Source organism: Notechis scutatus, chromosome 1, assembly GCF_049901735.1.
Source record: "Notechis scutatus isolate UNSWTSFEM ecotype Mainland chromosome 1, rNotScu1.2, whole genome shotgun sequence".
In the NCBI taxonomy this organism is placed as follows: domain Eukaryota; kingdom Metazoa; phylum Chordata; class Lepidosauria; order Squamata; family Elapidae; genus Notechis; species Notechis scutatus.
The window spans coordinates 302964333-302982363 of NC_142009.1; the positions used below are offsets into that span (position 1 = coordinate 302964333).

At 36.3% G+C, this 18031-nt stretch overlaps 1 protein-coding gene across 1 annotated transcript in view; it reads right to left on the bottom strand.

Moving 5' to 3' along the window:
• ATG2B (autophagy related 2B) overlaps positions 1-18031 on the bottom strand; it is a 51749-nt gene that overhangs the window by 19047 nt on the left and 14671 nt on the right. Inside the window, exons 10-23 of the mRNA XM_026679383.2 lie at positions 17298-17403; positions 15675-15936; positions 14576-14726; positions 13517-13612; positions 13215-13403; positions 11736-12009; positions 10762-10864; positions 9567-9762; positions 7660-7802; positions 5429-5586; positions 5035-5207; positions 4462-4612; positions 2503-2702; positions 1961-2041 (exon numbers count right to left, since the gene is read on the bottom strand). Coding sequence (XP_026535168.2) covers positions 1961-2041; positions 2503-2702; positions 4462-4612; positions 5035-5207; positions 5429-5586; positions 7660-7802; positions 9567-9762; positions 10762-10864; positions 11736-12009; positions 13215-13403; positions 13517-13612; positions 14576-14726; positions 15675-15936; positions 17298-17403 — 2283 coding nt within the window. The remainder of the gene's footprint in view (positions 1-1960; positions 2042-2502; positions 2703-4461; positions 4613-5034; positions 5208-5428; positions 5587-7659; positions 7803-9566; positions 9763-10761; positions 10865-11735; positions 12010-13214; positions 13404-13516; positions 13613-14575; positions 14727-15674; positions 15937-17297; positions 17404-18031) is intronic.

Consider the following 18031-nt stretch of genomic DNA (forward strand, 5'->3'; position numbering starts at 1 on the left):
TTGACCAGTTTGCCCAACTACTGCAATCCTAGCTGTGGCTGCGAAGTGAACTCGTAAGACATTAAGTAGATACAGTCCCAAGGAGCAATGAAGTATCTCAGGTGGGTGGGGGAGGATCAGTGGAGACAGTGCGCATGTTCAGGAATGAAATGCAGCACTTGGTGGCAGCAACATTGATGCAGAGGCCTGTAAGCATTCAGCAGTCCCTGCCACTTGCCTCTACTCCCAGGCCATGACTGCTGCCACTGTGAAATGCTGCCCAATTTCCCATGTCCACCTATTTCCTTTGTGACCTAGGCTGTGTGCCCTGCAGCATTTGGTTGTAATGCTGGGACTGACGCTCAAAACAGAAACCCCAAACCATCAGCAGTCTCAGCCAGTTTTCACTTTCCCAGGGCTCATATTCACCGCTAGCACTACTGCTGCCACTGACAAATATGCGCTCTTCTTCAAAGTGTACAAGCCTGAGGGGACAGCGTGATTGCCCTGGCTGCTGCCCCTCCGATCTACCTTGCACCACTCACCTTCAGCTATTTTTCTCCTCCTCCTAAAAGGCCTGTGCAACAAATCTGAGACAGCTCGTACTCGTGCCAGGCCTTCTTTCCAAAAGCCACCATGCATTATTCTGCAAGCCTTGCGTGGTTTAGAGAATGAGGCTATGGAAGCACTGCAAGTCTCTCTGATCCAGAGTTGAAAATCCTCCCTACCAAAATCCAAGCAGGATTTTTAGCTCTGAGTGGAGAGACAAGTTTCTCTGCTCCAAAACTGAAATTCCTCCATGACTAAAAATCCTGCTTGGATTTCAGCATGAACCCTTTTCACCAACCCGCTGAAACTAGAGGGAGTTCTCTTAGCAGGGGACAGAGGCATTTCACTTTCTGGGGAAGCTGGCAGGGAAGATTGCAAATGGTGATCTCATAATCATGGGGCACTTGACAACTAGTTTTAAGTGCAAAAGTATAGCAAATATCACAATTATGACTCTTGGGGTGTTGCAATGGCCATATCCTCAAGTCATAAGTCCTCTTGTTCAGCAACTTTGCAATTTCGAATGGTCACTGAACAAGACAAGGATGACCTACATTCTCCATAAAAATGATGATATTGTGCAGGATGTAGATTTTCTTTCAAGTAAGTCATGTCATTCTCCCACCCTACTTTTTTTAGCAATATATGCTCTGCATTCTATGGAGCATATTTAAGTTGTCATTAGGCTTTTTTATCTAATTGTTAATATCTGAGAACATAGCTGTGCCACAATCTGTCAGACAGTCTTATGTGACTCACAGCTGCCGCGGCGATTCGGGGACCTGTCAAGTCTGACTAGACAACTAGATCCAGAACAGACTCCTTCTGGATACTGTCCAGAAGCTTGCCTGCAGGACCTGAGTCGGCTGCTGCATTAATGGCAGGCTTAAATGTCTCGCAGCTGCTGTGGCTGTCAAACTCGCTTCAGAGCCTGACCGAAAGTTTGGGCAGTGACTCCAGCCCCCGTCCCATTAACACGGGATAACCTGGGGCCCTGACTAGGTCCACCTCCAAAGGTTTATACAAAAATAAAAAAGGCACAAAAATACGAAGGCGCGAAAAAACAAAGGGCAGGTGTCCCAACTAAGTCGGACAGCTGTCAAACCTTTCCAACTGACTCCGGTGTCCATGGGAGATCCAGGGATTAGTAATACAAGTCTCTTTCTTAAAACTCAAGATCTTCAGAGTCCTTAAGGGACATCTGAACGAGCAGAGACTGAGTTGAAAACTGGGGACCGTTATCAGGGAGGCGTGTCCTCAGTATTCAACTCAGTCTGAAGAGCAACGAGACTAAAGACTACCCAACCTGGATTCTCCCGTGAACTCAGTGGAGAATATCTATAATGTTTCTCAGTTGTTTAATTTGGCTGTGAGGTCATTAAACTGAGTGACGAGTAATTAAAAACAAAAAACAATTAGCAAAGTGATATACCTGTTCATGCCAGCTTAAACCAGAAGGAAGCACTCTATGCTGCAGAGTGGCTCCTCTTAACCCAACTGCAACTAAAAACTCCTAGAAAACAAAGTATATCTAGTTAGTTTAATGGTTTGAAATGTTTGGAATTAAATGAACATCATAACCTATATTTTCTCTGACATTAACAATGCTAATAATGTTAGTACCATAACAAGAACTATGTACACAGTACAATAAGTTACTATCTGACTGGAAATTCAAAGACTTTATAGTGTAGTGATAAAGTGGTACCTTCCAGAATTGTTGGACCAGAAGTCAAGGTAGCCCTATCAAGCAGGGCCAAATGTATAGAGTTATGGGTTCAAATTCCTACCTGACTTTATTTACCAGTCATTTTTCCATAATACAATCTTATCCATGAATTTACTGTGGGAATAAAATGGGGCACCGGGGTTGGGGGGGATGGGAGGATATTTCTATATGCTATCCTAAGCTCTCACAGAAAAACCAAAATATAACTGTATTGACAGATAAATAAGTTAAGTCTAAATACAAACCTTTGTATTTGTTTCTGATTTATTTGACTGTATTTTAACGGCAACTGACAACATGCTTAAGCTTTCTGCTCCTACACCGTCTGAAAAAGCTGTATTAGGACCTTCTTCTTCCGAAAAATAAACAGTAGGTTCTAGCCAATGTGGATGTGTTGCACTTGGCAGTTTTATTTCAGACAGAGATACTGTCTCTTCTACCACTCCTGCAAAAGGATTTGTTTATTACTTAAAGCAATTTGGAATGTAGAATGAAAGCACAGATTCTATCTTTCAGAATAAATGAAGATAGACAAAGTCTGGTAATATTCATAGTGACTGTGAATGCTATTCAAAAACGAAAGGTGTATGGGAACACAAATGTGGCACTTGTCTGCAACATTTTTTTTTAAATCACACCTTTTCTTAGGAACTCATGAAGTTGCTATGCAATTCCAGGAAGACACATTTAGTTTATGGATTTGCACAATGAGACTTCAACTACATGCCAAAGCACCTTTTTGTCTTTGCTCTAAAGTATTGCACAATCCATTTTCTATTATATACAAATAAAAAAAAATTCTACAATATATTTTACTACACATCAAAATTCACCAAAGATCAACAATTTATTAACTACTTATATTAACACCAAAAAAATCAGAAAAAGCATTTTAAAAATTAGAATACAGTACATTACAGATTCCTTCTGGCAGTAGAAGCCCAGAGAAATACTCCAATAAACCTACTAATGACTAACATCCTCCACTTATATTCTAAATGCATAAGACATAGTTAACTACTATCAAGCTAGAAAATTATCAACATAATTCTGTTTCACACTCATCAATAGACCTTTTCATAGAGCTATGTGAGGTGCATTACTTGAAGATAAAATAGCCTTCTGTATTTGTGTAGTAAAGTAGCTGTTGGAAAGCTTGCCACAGCTGCTTTGAAGCCCTTCCTAGGACTTGTGTGTGGACATGCCAGAATATATTTCTATCAGGAAAACTGATAAAATGATTCAAATGGAACTGAGGAATTCATTCCTATTACTTTCATGTACCAAGGTGCACACACCTTAAAAGTATAGTACAATTTTACTCTTACTTTTTATTTTGATTGGGTAATGCTTCAGGTGTGTTTAAAAAAAGTTGTATGGAACAAGCAGGAGTATGAATGCAGGACCTCCCTGGGATTTATTGGAAAAGTGATAAGTTTCCAGATCTGACAAGATAGACTCAGCCTTCCATTCTTCCAAGATTGGTAAAACAAGGATCTATGATCATAGGTGTCAAACTTGATCATGTCACGTGACATCACATGGTGTATTGTGACTTTTTTGCTTTTGCAGAACTGGGGTGGGTGTGGCCTGCACATGATGTGATCTGCAAGGTGCCAGTTTGACACCCCTGATCTAGATTGTTGGGGGCAATATGCTGACATTTGTAAACTGCTCAGAGTGAAGCAAAGCACTATGGAGCAGTCTATAAGTCTGCTATTGCTATTGAAAGCACCTCTTACAAACTGAATCAAAAACATTATGCTATCTAGTTTTGACATAATTATTCCAAATTATTTCCATCCTTCTCTGTATATATAATTTTTATAAACCACAATTCTAATTAATTGATGATCAATTGATATCAAAGGATGAGTTATGAGATTAGGCAGCATACAAATGGGAACGGATAAATAAATACATCAACTATTGACCTTTTAATTTTTGTTCCATAAGCAAAATTAAAGTCATGCTATATTCTTAAAAACTCCTAGCTCCAAAGTTCTGAATGAAGTGTAATTAAATATAATTCTATTTTTAGCAACACAGTAGTACAAAATGAATCTTTTTAATACTAGCAAAAAAGCTAGATGTATGCATTTGTTTTTTAAAAAATTGTAATACATTTTATGACTTACACTAATCCTTCTTTTCAAAAAGCTGAACACAAATTCATATTCTACATTAACATTTCAATTTCATACCTTGATGATATAAGTTGAGACTATTACAATGGAGACATATATAATGTTTGTCTTCAAAACCTTCGTACTTGGTTACACAAAATAAAGAACCATTACAAAATTCAAACCAAAATTCTCCATGTTTGTCTTCGAATACTCTTCCATCATCCTGCTACAGAAACAGTGAAAAAGATATATTAACATTATTTGTTGGTTGAATCTGATAGCCTTTGTTTTAGAATGAATTGTATTGTTTGTAAGAGTATTATGCTGCTTAATACACAAAGATAAAAACAACCTTGATCTGATCCTGACACCTGGTGGTCTGTCTATAATATGCAGCTTTCTTAGCAGTATTATTGAAATTTTATCTTCTGCCTTCTGGATATCTTTTTTCTTCTCAATATAATCAATAGCTCTGGACTTCCCAAATGCTTCCTTAACAGCTGTACTAACAGCTAGTTTTGGGAGTTTTTTTTTTAAAAAAAGAAAAAAAATGTTTTTTTGCCAAATGTCAGCATACCAAAATAATGTTTTATACATAAAACCCCACTAGTCCAACCCATACGAATCATTCCTACTTAGGTATCTCACCTTGATATCTGTGAATATTGATAATAATCCATGGTTTATATTTAAAAAAAGTGAAAGAAAATTCTGTGTGCTTCTGTTTTGCAATTCAGTTTTTTTCCTTCTCCGGGAACAATAATTAGAATCAAGAGTGGAGAAATACTGTAATGTTTCTTCCTCAGATCCACTTTCATCATCTATAAAACCAATTAAATATCTAATTAGTGAAACTAATCAAGATAACTGATTAACTGTATAGTTAGGTGGACAATATACCTAGGTTGAGAATATTTATGCACAGATTATGCACAGATTTTCCCAGAATTCTTAAATTCTTTTAAACAGATTACCATAAATACATACTCATATTTTTGTTTAGCAGAATAACATTGGATATATATTTTATGCAATACATTACCATAATGAATAGTAGATTTGAACTGACTAAAACTGTCTTTACTAAATGTGTTGATCAGCTGGCTGGCGACTGAAATCCCAACACCGTATGAGATATTCTCAAATGTTTCTACAGGAGAGGGAGCTGTGGGTTCCCACAATAGTAGATCATTGCTAATCCTACAAAGAAAGAAAAAACTCTTGATATTATTCCAACTGGATATGGGAATATAATCAATCACGACAAATCTATGTTGTGGAAAAATATTTTTTAAAATTGTTAACCGCATGAAAATCAATAGTATATATTAACAGAAGAGTGAACCTGTGCATCAGAGAAACACCTGTACGTCCGATAAATATAGGTTGGTAATTTAGCTTTCCTTCTCTTACCGTATTTGCCGGCGTATAAGGCGACTGGGCGTATAAGGCGACCCCCAACATTTCCACTCAAAATATAGAGTTTGTTATATACTCGCCGTATAAGACTACCCCTCTTCCACACACCTTCCACTTTTGCACTTTTTTTTTTTTTTGACGCACTTTTCTGCTTTGGACAATTTTGAAATGAGCTAATCCAATTTTGAACCAAGAATATGCCAATAGCTATGGAGTTTAGAAATGAGTTTTAAAAATATTTTTCATTGCTTACCATTAAGCGTAAAATATGTTGTAAATAAAATGAGAACACAGGAAACGTTCTCTTCTCAATACAGCTGATCTCTCTCTCTCTCTCTCTCTCTCTCTCTCTCTCTCTCTCTCTCTCTCTCACACACACACACACACACACACACACACCAAAAACCGGACACTGAAAAGGCTGCCAAGGAACAGTATATTCAATGCCTTCTCTTTAATCAAGAAACAAGGAATTCCTTAGAATCTTTTTTTTTCCCCAAGTGGCCCTCTTTAAAAAATATATGGAGGTAACACTTTCATTCAAAAAGTCTTCCAGTATCTGGAGTCGCTCAGACATATTGAAGTGAGGCAGGAGAGTAAGTGAAATTTGAAATGATCCAGCTACAGTTTTCTTCCCCTCCCGCCCGAAGGCCATTATCTCCACATCAAAACGAACGAGGGGAGGCAAAGAAGCCAAACACGCTAAAAGGATCTCTTTATTTTCCTACACAAGGTCACACCTACTTTTCCGCATTCAAAGGACAACCTCTCCTCACCACCACCACACACACACACACCCCAATACCCGCAAACAATGTTCTGGGCATTAATCACCATTGCTACATTAACCTGGTAAATTTATACCCTGCCTCCCCCAGTGTTGCTTTGACGGCAGGATTTCACACAGCGGGCGCTCGCTCGCTCTCTTCTCCGCTCTCCCACCGTTCGCACATGTTGGAAGCACCGTAAAACCTGATAACCCACCGGGGCTCCCCATCCTTAACCTACAGCCGCCCGCATGCAAAACCTGCGTGCAAAAAAGAAAAAAAGAAAAAGAAAAGTACGCCGCACGTGAGGATACTTGTTACGTTTGTCAAATGATTAGGAAGAAACATTAAGACAAGACAAAAAGGGTGACTGTCTTGCAACTCAACATGTGAATGTGTACTGTTAGTCCTCAACTTATTATCACAATTGAGCCCAATTTCTGTTGCTAAGTGAGACATTTGTGAAGTGAGCCCATTTTATGACCTTTCTTACCACAGTTGTTAAGCAAATCATTGCAGTTGTTAAGTTAGTAACATGGTTGTTAAATGAATCTGGCTCCTCATTGACTTTGTTTGTAAGAAGGTTGCAAAAAGTGATCACATAATCTCGGGCCCTGCAACGGTCACAAATATGAACCAGTTGCCAAGCATCTGAATTTTGATCATGTGGCCATGGAGATGCTGCAATGGTTGTAAATGTGAAAAATCATCACTTTTTTCAGTGCTGCTGTAACTTTAAACGGGCACTAAATGAACTGCTGTAAGTCAACAGTATTACAACTGTAATATACTTCTTTAGAAATAGCACAGACACATACATAACCAATATGAATATGGTTCAGATATTTGCCAGAAATCAGGAATCAATTTATAGGCTGGTGCTCCAAAACACCTCATGCTTTTTCTTTGAAAAACTAAATATCCTGCACTCTCCAGTAATTGCTGAAAATATCTCTCAGGGGGCTGAGAAATTCTGAGGATCATGTGGAGGATGTCATAGGGGCTGCAGGGGAAGAAAGTTACCTTCCCAGATTTTTATTTCAAAATGCCTCCGATGGATCTCAATGACCTTTGTTTTTATACTTGCCTATTGTAAAGTTTCTCATAAAAACTCTTGTTTGGTAATGTTAAATAAACATTTGGCAACATGAGTTCTAACACATAATGGGAATTGTTGATTGCTTTATCTTGAAACTCAGTCATCTCCACTGCATCTCCTGGCATCACCATCTAGAAATGAAACAAATGGGGAATATAACACAGAGACATAAATAGTAAAACCAAAAATGCAAACAGAAATGCAAGCTCTAGTATCAATTTTAGGATATCTTCTTTCCAGAAAAAATGGGCATATTTTCAGATAAATCTTAAACTTAATTCAATTTAAAAATTAAAATGGCTAAAATATTTATTATTTTTGTTGTTTCTTCAGGCTAATCAATAAGATTTGAGATAAGAGCTACCAAAACATTCTGGGACTAGTCTCTTTGAATTTTAAGTCACTTTGACTAATGTTTCAATCAGATTTGATATTTAATCAAAGAACAGACATCTTAAGAGACATGTTCATATACCAACTAAAAATAAAGAAGTTTTGAAATCAAATAATTTTGTTTTGCAGGGGAGCTCTAAATCTAGACACCTGCTAAAGTACCTGAAGTGTAATATTCTAAATGACCATCATTGTCTTACATGGCTAAGGTATACAATAAAGTTCATAATTAAATTTTTGGCAATTCTAATTGTTATACAGATATGTCTTAGGGAAATAGTTTGTAATCATGCTAAATGGGGTTTCATGTTTGCTAAGCAGCTTATGATAATTAATCAATGAAAAGATCCAGTACACTAATGAGTACAAGCCATTTCTCAAAAGCATGCTTACTGGGCATAGTGATACTGTTTATTAGATCTGCCACCTCAGAAGCTATATCTAGGAAGGAATGAACCCCTTCCTAATTGAGCAGAACTGTTGGGTGCTTAGGAAGATTAATTCTATGTTTGGGAGGGTATGGCTTATTACATCCTGTGTACAGGAGCTAGTATCAGCTGATCTATCCTCAAATAATTTGAACTGGGGAACATTTAAAAACACAAAATATTTCTACTAAGCAAAAAAAGATTTCTGGCAATATGATCATCCCCTGTAAACTCTAAGAGCAGCTCTTTCAAAAGCAAAACTGAACACAGATTACTTCAGTGCATAATTATTTCCTATCTAGTATTAAAAAGCACAAAGTCAGATGAGCACCTTTGAGCTAATCACTTTTAGCCCTAGAGAACCCATGCCCAAAAAATATTTTCAAAAAAATTGTATGGAATGGGAGTGTATTGTATTATGGTGGCTCTTCTTTGGTCTCCTTGGCTGGTTCTAGTTGTTGTTAGAGGGACAGAGGGTCAATTCCAAAAGTTTTATGGATATCTCAGGTCTCTATGCCTTTAATCCACATCCAGGAAGTGAATCTTCTCTGTTGCTGTACCTCTTCTCTGGAATAGTATACCCCTGAAGATTCACAAAGCCTTCACTCTATTCTCCTTTAAATGAACTTTTAAAACTTGGCTATTCCTCTAAGCATTACATCATCAGTGGTCAGGCTGTTTAAGACAGGTATGATGATTGTTTTTCTTTCTATCTGCTTCCTTCAAGGTATTGCCATATTTTTCTTATATTTTATTGTTTTCTATTTTTGATTGTGAAGCCATCCAGAGTTGTTCTTTAGGCTAGAAATGTTAGGGATGGATGGACAAATACTGTGTTTTACAGTATTTTATTATCAACAACTTCAAGATATAATTGTAAACGAAGCAGAACAGAATTAGTTCTAAGTTCCTAAATTGAAATCAGGCTGTGCTTACTTGGCATTATTCTTTGTGTTAGTTTTGTTAGTTATGCTTCTACATTTTGAGATTATGATACAAATACGCTTAAAAAAAACCACTATGTAAACCCCCCAAATCATATAAATGATATCTAAACTTGAATATTCATCCTACCTCTTCATTCTCAAACATTACTCTACGAGAGGAAAAGGGAGATGGTTCTGGTCTTCTAAGATCACACAGCTCCTTCAGGGATTGACATCCTCCTTCTTCTTCCTCATGAAAATGACCATCAATTTCCTCCTCTTCCTCTGGAGCCATTCTTTCCAAAATGGAGTGTACAGCAAGTGGGTTTATTTTCAGTACAATCCTGTTTTCCAAACAAGAAAATTAACATGGCAAATTCCCAAAACAGTTAAATGAATTGTTATGAAAGGTAAGCAGGAAACATCATATATCCTTTTTACTCCATTTTCTATAGCACCCCTTTTCATCTTGTATTGTCGAGTGTTCTCATTTCATTTTTAACACTTCACATATTTTAATGTCTTTATAAGCCCACAACATGATGTGCTAATTTGTAAAGTGTCTCAAAGATATTTTTATCCTTCATGTTTTAAATCAGAGTTCCCTAAACTTTCTGGAGTGGCAGCCCGGAGGTGGGGGGCAGGTGCCTTTACTTGTGCATGTGCATCAGTGACACCTGTGTCAACAGTAGCGACTGTGTGGCACTCATGGCAATGGAAGCGCAAGTGGGGTATGCACACACACACACTGGCCAGCCACTCATGCGGCCCGGTGGCCAACAGACCACAGCCTGGTAGCAGACCGCAGCCACAGGTTGGGAACCCTTGTTTTAAATTATTGTAACATATATATCTTAGCAGCAGTTATGATGGATTGAGATGATGGGACCTAACTGATCTTGGCAAATCTGAAAAAGGCTAAGCATGATCAGATCTTCTTAATAATTGGATAGGGGGCCACCAGAAAATCGCAAAGGTGTAAATTGAAGTAGGAAATTTAAACATATTATTGCCAAGAGAGCCATCTAGTCATTGCCATAGAAGCATAGAGTTCCATGCTTGACTTGCGAAATATTTACCCTGGGGATATGGAAAAACATCTCCATAGCAATAGGGGACATGTCCAATTTATAAATATAAATTTAAAAATGCAATATCTAACTGTTACAATCGCTTTCAACTGTTTTTGCAAATTTGTCAGAATATAGCTAATTTGGCTTTAATAACATGGTTTTGGGTAGGAAAACTGAAGATTTACACAGGGAATGAATGAAACACGCATTGTGTGACAGTGTATCAACATTTTAAGAAATGTAGGAGGAAGATTAAATATCTTGCTTTACCGTGGCCAGTCAAAATTGTCTGATGAAACCATTTCTCCAAGAATACCACTAGAAACTTTTAAAAACTGTGTAGCACATTGATCTTTGTTCTCTTCAAATGACCCTGCAACAAAAACAGAGAAAATCATTACATATGTTCCTATGAACAGTAGTGAAGCAATAACAAACCATACAGGAAACTTAGTAGAATTGTTTTGTCTTTACGTCCATCAGAAACAAGAAAATACCCTGTTTCTCCAACAATACGGCCTCCCCCAATAGGAAGTCCCAGCATGTTTTATAGGCATGAAATGAAATTAAGCCCCTCCCCCCAAATTAAGGCCTATATTAAAACATGCGAAATGTGGGGGAAATGGCGGGGGGACTTGCTGTTAGGAAGTACTTTTGTTGCACACCCGGATATGGTGCTGCCTGCGTTGACCCTGATACAAAGTGCCCCACCAACACCGAGGTCAACATCCAAGCCATCGCCGCCCGCCTGCCCGAAGATGCAAGGGGGGAATTAAGTCACCCCCGAAAAGACAGCCTAGCCATTTTTTCGGGACTCAAAAAAAAATAAGACCCGGCCTTATTATATGAGAAACACGGTAGTGTTTTGTAACCATGATTCTCAATTGCATAGAACAGTAGCTATCCTGTAAGTTGCAGATTATGTCCTCTTAAGACAGAGGTGGGGAGCTATGGCCCCTTTATGACTTCTGGAGTTCAACTGGAGTTCATGGCTGGCTCAGAAATTCTGGGAGTTGAAGTCCACAAGTCATATAAGTGTCATAGTTCCCTATCCCTTTCTTAAGACAACAAAAACATAAGGGCTTTATTTAAAGTTATAATTAATCATTTTCACTTATATGCTAAATGTATAAAATTATTTCCCTTTCCCTTCCTAAAGGGAATAGTAAATAGGCTATTGTTATCTGATCTCGTGTACTTCATGGCAGTAACTATTATAAACTATTACTGGTTCTTTATCTTACCAGTTAGTTCTTTAAAAGTGAGTTCTATTTGAATTTCCTCTGAAGATGGCCCGCCAGTAAATTCCGTTTTAAGTTCTGTGTCTGAGAATTCTAATTGAAGAATTTCTTTCTGAAGTGATTTTTTAAACCATGGTCCTCGTTCTGGATCTGATCGTAGATCAGGTATTGGGAAGCGAACCGAAAGCTTCAGCGCTGGTGCAGTCACTTGAATCGATACTTTGCAATTAGTGGGAGTACGTGAATCATCCAGAAAAATTTCAGCAAATGCCTTATGCTAAAACAGTGCATAATAAAAGAAAAAACACTGCTTTTAAAGCATGGGGGGGGGGGAACTTAATTGAAATAAATATATATATATATATGTCTTATGGTTGCTATATACACAATATTGTGCTAAAAATAATAAAACTGTTTATGAGATTTCTAATCTCACACTGGGAGTTTTTGCAAACTAACCCTTCACTCAGGGCAGGACATCTTCCCCATGTCACAACCTAGGCAAGGGATGATAAAATCCAGGTATATAGATACTAGAGTTGGATTTAAGATTTATGGATCTCTGAATTCTAGCAAATATCTATAATTTCCATTAGATGGGGTATATTTTTAAATATCTATAATTTACATTAGATACCTTTACTGTATCTATTTATGTATACAGGTAGTCAAATCACATCATTGCCTCCCGTAGTCATGTGACCGCACATCAGATGGGTCAGCTTTACAACAGGTCAAGGTGTTTCATGATGTCATTTGTCAGTTTTCCGCATATTTTGCTGATTTCTGACCAAACCACTCCCCTGCCCATTCAAATGAATGGGCTTAGTTAATGAATGTGGCATTTCTTTAATGATCTCGAATTTTGTTTGACTATCATTACAAAAAAGGCCAGAAAATTGCATCCAATCATGCGGGTGCCTTGATTTATAAATGCAAGTCCAGACTCACTTATGGTAATAAGTTGAGAATTACCACTACAAATAAATGTTTGTATTTGTATATTTATTTATTTATTTATTTATTTATTTATTTATTTAAATATTTTGTATAGCCGCCCATTTTATATTGAACTCTAGGAGGCTCCTAACCAAGAGATACCTTCAGATCTTCTCATATGTAAAAATCACGACACTAAAAGACCTTTTCAGGGTGATGCTTTTCATAATGCCTAGCTTTCCTCTCAGGGGTTTAGTCAGAAGGATTTGCAATTCTGTCTAATATCATTGCTGAATTGCCTTGGTGAAATTTTTATATTAGTTTTTACTCTGTTTTGTATCTTACCGCAAGATACAAATTTTTGTTCTCTGTTCTTTTTTATTGTTCAGTGCTCTGAATTATCTAGGGGACATTTACAGTATATGACTAATAATAATTACACAAATAAAAAGCAAAACTGTTAATACATCAAATTTCCAACAAACCAAATAATCAAAATTACACAACCAGTACACGAGTAAAGCAGAATGATTTTCTACTTACCAGGCTAATATGTTTGTTGTAAGAAGTGTACATATGGGATGCCATAGTTTCCACTGTGGCTAGCTTTTGCGGTTGAAGCAATGAATTTAGTCTGTCTACAATGCTAATATCCAATTCACAGAATGCTGGACTCAGCTTGACTTGTAAATCTGCTTTCTGGGGAACAGAGCTCAGTCTCCCCTGGCTACCCTGTTAATAAAACACTATAGACCTATTACAAATGTAAAATATAATTTATACACAATTCCATACATTTATATTTATATATTTCAAAACTCAAGAGAAATTTTTATCAACTTTACCTGAGGCCCTTTGTTGTCCAAGTGCTTGTAATGAAGTTGAAGGCATGAGGGAGAATGTAACTTGTTTTCTTGTTTTTCAGAGTTAAACCTAAGGAGCTTTAAAAGAAAGACAACAAAACTGGTAATAATTCAAATTATTATTATTATTATTATAATTCAGCTTAGAAAAACCAAAAACACCATCTACCATTTTGTGAATGGGTTTCCACGTGGGCATTGTGAAATCCCCTTAATCTTATTCTTCTTTCAGCCTTCTAAAACACTAGGGAGGAGGTGAAGACATGGGGTGATGAAATGGGAAATAAATCTGCTTTTGGGTAGTTACCATTCTCTCATTAGATTATCAGAATGACAAAGCTCAAAATATTTGGGGGGAAAATAAGAATGTTATTGTTCATCTCATTTCATTACATGATCTTTTATCAAGCAACCCAGAGAGTTTATATTTTCCTTGCTTTTTTAAGGTTATCTAAAGCAATCTAATAGATTTTAGATTTTTTTTTTTTTGCTTTTTGCAACACCCTTAGATATTGGAGAAAATAGAGCCGCAAGGACTTTAGAGAGGGGAAAAAATAGTTAAGCGTTTTGGACTATTTTCTGACTGCTAAATTATAAAAGCTCTGGCTGGCATGAATTTCTAAAGGGGATGTAGAAAGTCTATACACCTGTTAAAATGCCATATTTTTAAATTGAATTGTACAGCTTATATGTTAAAGGTGGAAAAATTCTGAAGTGATTTATCTAGATTTGATTTTTTTACATCTCAAAACCTGGCATTTTTTTTTTAACATGGGTGTGTAGACTTTTTATATGTACTATATTATAATCTTAGCTCTCCCCACTGGGAAAGAATGATTTCTGACTGGATCAACTTTTTCCAAATAGGCATTTCCAATCCAAACATCTAGCTACCAAAAAGTCAATTGTCATAAAGCAATTATGTTTACACATTTACCCACTGATTGCAATTTATGTATAAATAAAAGTATAAGTACAATTTCATATTTTTCTCAGTGTATTTCAACTACTAATATTAATGCACACATATAATTTATGTACCTCTGTATAGTGAGGAATTTGGGAATGGGAGTCTGTAGAAAACAGGCATTCCAGAAGTTCCATCTGTCCAATAGATAAGTCTGTATTCAAACAATGAGAGGTTGATCTTTGTCGCTGCTCATAGGATACTTTGAGGCCTGTACCTATAAATCTAACATGAGAAATAAGAAAACTATTAATCAACAAACACACATGTAATCACTTTTTACTTATTGTTAAAAAGTTGTGGAAATACATAATTTTAATTGCCAGAATAAAACATTTGTTTTGCTATTTTTTTTTTTCAAATATGCAACAGTATCCCAAGGACATGAAAAAGTAATCCACTCCAAGTGCTATCTGACACTAAAGAGAAAAGTTGGTCAAGGTATTTTTTTAAAGAAAAAAGAAATAATGGCAAATCTTGCTCTGTAGTCCAGATTAAGGAACCTCCCAAACACATCCAACTGCCTACTGTGTGACCATGAATGGTGGAAAATCTTGCAAATAGAGGTAAAAAATAATTTGGCAAGTTTGAACTAGTGATTAAGGCACCAGATTAGAAAGTGGGAGACCATGAGTTCGTGTCCTGCCTGAGGCATGAAAGCTGGGTGACTTTGGGCAAGTTTGTCTCAGCCAAACCCACTTCACAGGGTGGTTGTTGTAGGGAAAAAAGGAAAAGGAAGGTTGAATATGTTCACTGCCTTTAATTATTTGTAAAAAATAATAAAGGTTGGATACAAATAAACAAACAAAACAAACATTAAAAAATACTTCTATAAAATTTGTCTCCATACTTTAAAATCATCAACCAGGCACTTTAAACAGGTTCTATCATAATAGGTTTCATATCAAAAACAAATTCAACTGTGTCAATGGTGAGGCCCATATTATGGAATAAATTATTGTGGATTTGAAGCAACCCCTTTCTTACTACATTTAGGAGGTACTCAAAAAATATTACTATTCACAGGATTCTCTTTTATGTTTGAAAGCTGTTATGCTTTAATGTCAATTTATATATTAACTAAACAATAAATTAATGTTACTCTATTATCGTTCATATAGATTGCTGGGCTCTGTTTGTTACATTTACTAGATAAACAAGAAAAAAATGTACCGAAGGTGGTCATGTGAACAAGCCTTTGCAAATACTTTTCGAAGCAACAAAAAATCTTCTGTGGGAATCTGAGCTGGATCAATTTTTTCTATCTGGGTAAAAAAATCCTGTGCCATTGATGTTAGCGGGCTAATGTTTAGTGAAGTTTCAGGTGGTGGTAAAGGATCAATATGGAGCACGGACACCGAGAAAGCACCCACTACTAGCCTAAAAAGAAGTTCAGGTTTTGACTCATCCACTGAAATAGATCTGGATGGAAGAGCTGGAATGAAATAAAAATTATACTACTTAAAATAATCTCCAATAGTATGTCTTCACAATTTAACATTACTTTTAATTACTACAACATCAGATTTAAGTATTAAATTGCTACAACTGTAATATATTATTACTGTAATGTATTATCAATCAAATATTGTATACAGAAGCTAGATACCTTATCTATGTAGTTGAGGCATATTTGAAATGCTGTTTACTTAAGAAAGCAACATTAGTATTAATTAAAATTTTATTACATTACATACTTAATGTATTATACTTACTTTCTTCAATAAACAGAATATCAGATATGCCTCAATTCTCTACATAAATAAGAAGGTAACTGGATACCTTATTTATGCATATCAATAATAAAAATACATTCAAAAATAATTGTGGTATATCATATCAAATTCACATTTAGCAATATATTATATGGCAGTAACATAACTTAGTTACAGTCTTGCATTTTTCACATTCTCAGAATTATGAAAATACAACTAATGTGGGAGGGGTTGAAACAAAAACCATATAGGCTATGCAAATTTTCTGAAGAGCCCAATAAAACTAACAGAAATTCATATATAAAAAAATCAAAATATTCAATTTGAACTTTTGAAATACCCCAAAATCAGCAGCTAGTTTGGATCCAGTACTACTAAATAAAGGTAGCCCTCAATTTACAACCATTCATTCAGAGACCATTCAAAGTTACAATTGTACTGAAAAAGTGATTTGTGACCATCTTATGACACTTGCAGTATCTCCCTGGTCACATGATCAAGATTCAACTGGCAACTGGTTCATATTTATGACCCTGTTGCAGTATCCCTGGAGTCATGTAATAACCTTTTATAACTTTCTGATAAACAAAGTCAGTGGGGAAGCCAGATTCACTTAACAACTGTGTCACTCACTTAACAACTTCAGTGATTCATTTAACAACTGTGGCAAAAAAGGGCAAAACTCACTTAACAACTGTCTCAGAAATGTTGGGCTGAACTGTAGTTGTAAGTTGAGGACTACCTATATCAGTAAGTCTTTTAATCAAGTAAAGAAATAGATTGCTGTGACACCTTGGATTATAAATATTCGAAATCTTGATTCAGATTTAAAACCAGAGGACTAACAATAACAACACAGAAGAGCAGGTGAGAATAACATTGACTTCTAGTTTAAACTGCAGTTTCAAACATAGTATCCTAAAATAGCTTTATTTTTAAACTAAAACTGTATGTAACAATATACATTGTGTTATTCACAGCACTAAAAGAAACAAACAGAAAAGTTCTATTGCACCCTGTTGAAAAATATGCTACATTGGTTTTGAATAATGAGGTATGCTATTCCCCAATTTTCACTTACGAGTCCTTCGTAGTGGAACTGAATGATCAGTGTTAGGTGTAAATGATGCATTTCTTAACTGTGGCATTTCCTGCTTGCTTTGATCAAATTCTCCCCATGCTGTCTGCTATTAAAATAAGAACATAAATGTTATTATGCTTCCATTGCATAACATTTCAGCATTCTGTAAGTTATTTATTAATAATAAATGATAGAAATGTTCCCACCCTCTCAGCTGTTCCAAACCAACCCCCACAAAAAATATGTAATGTGTTGTGGATTGAAACATGAACTCAAGAATTATTCCTCCCCTCGACAGAGTAATTGAATTTCATTAGAGTCAAAAGTATTTCCTACTCAAAAATTATTAATATAGACAAATATCAATGGTCTCTAACCAGTGGTGAAATGCTACCGGTTCGGCCTGGTTTAGCCAAACCTGTAGCAAAAATTGCTCTGACGATCAGCTAAGAGGAGAAAGAAGAGAAAAGTGCAGGATCAGCCGTCCTACCTGCCCCTGTACTCTTCTGTTCTTTATCCTCTCCGCTGATTCGTGTGGCAGAGCCTCAGCTGGTGTTTGGAAAGTTGCACAATCACTGAACTGGTAGAATCCCACCACTGTCTCCAACTATTTCTTAGGTACAGTTGCTGAGAAGATGGTTAGACTACACTTATGGAGAGCCCTAGACGAAATGTATTATTTGGATTCTTTTCAATCAGGACCAGTCACCACTTTTGCTGATGATTATTGCAGG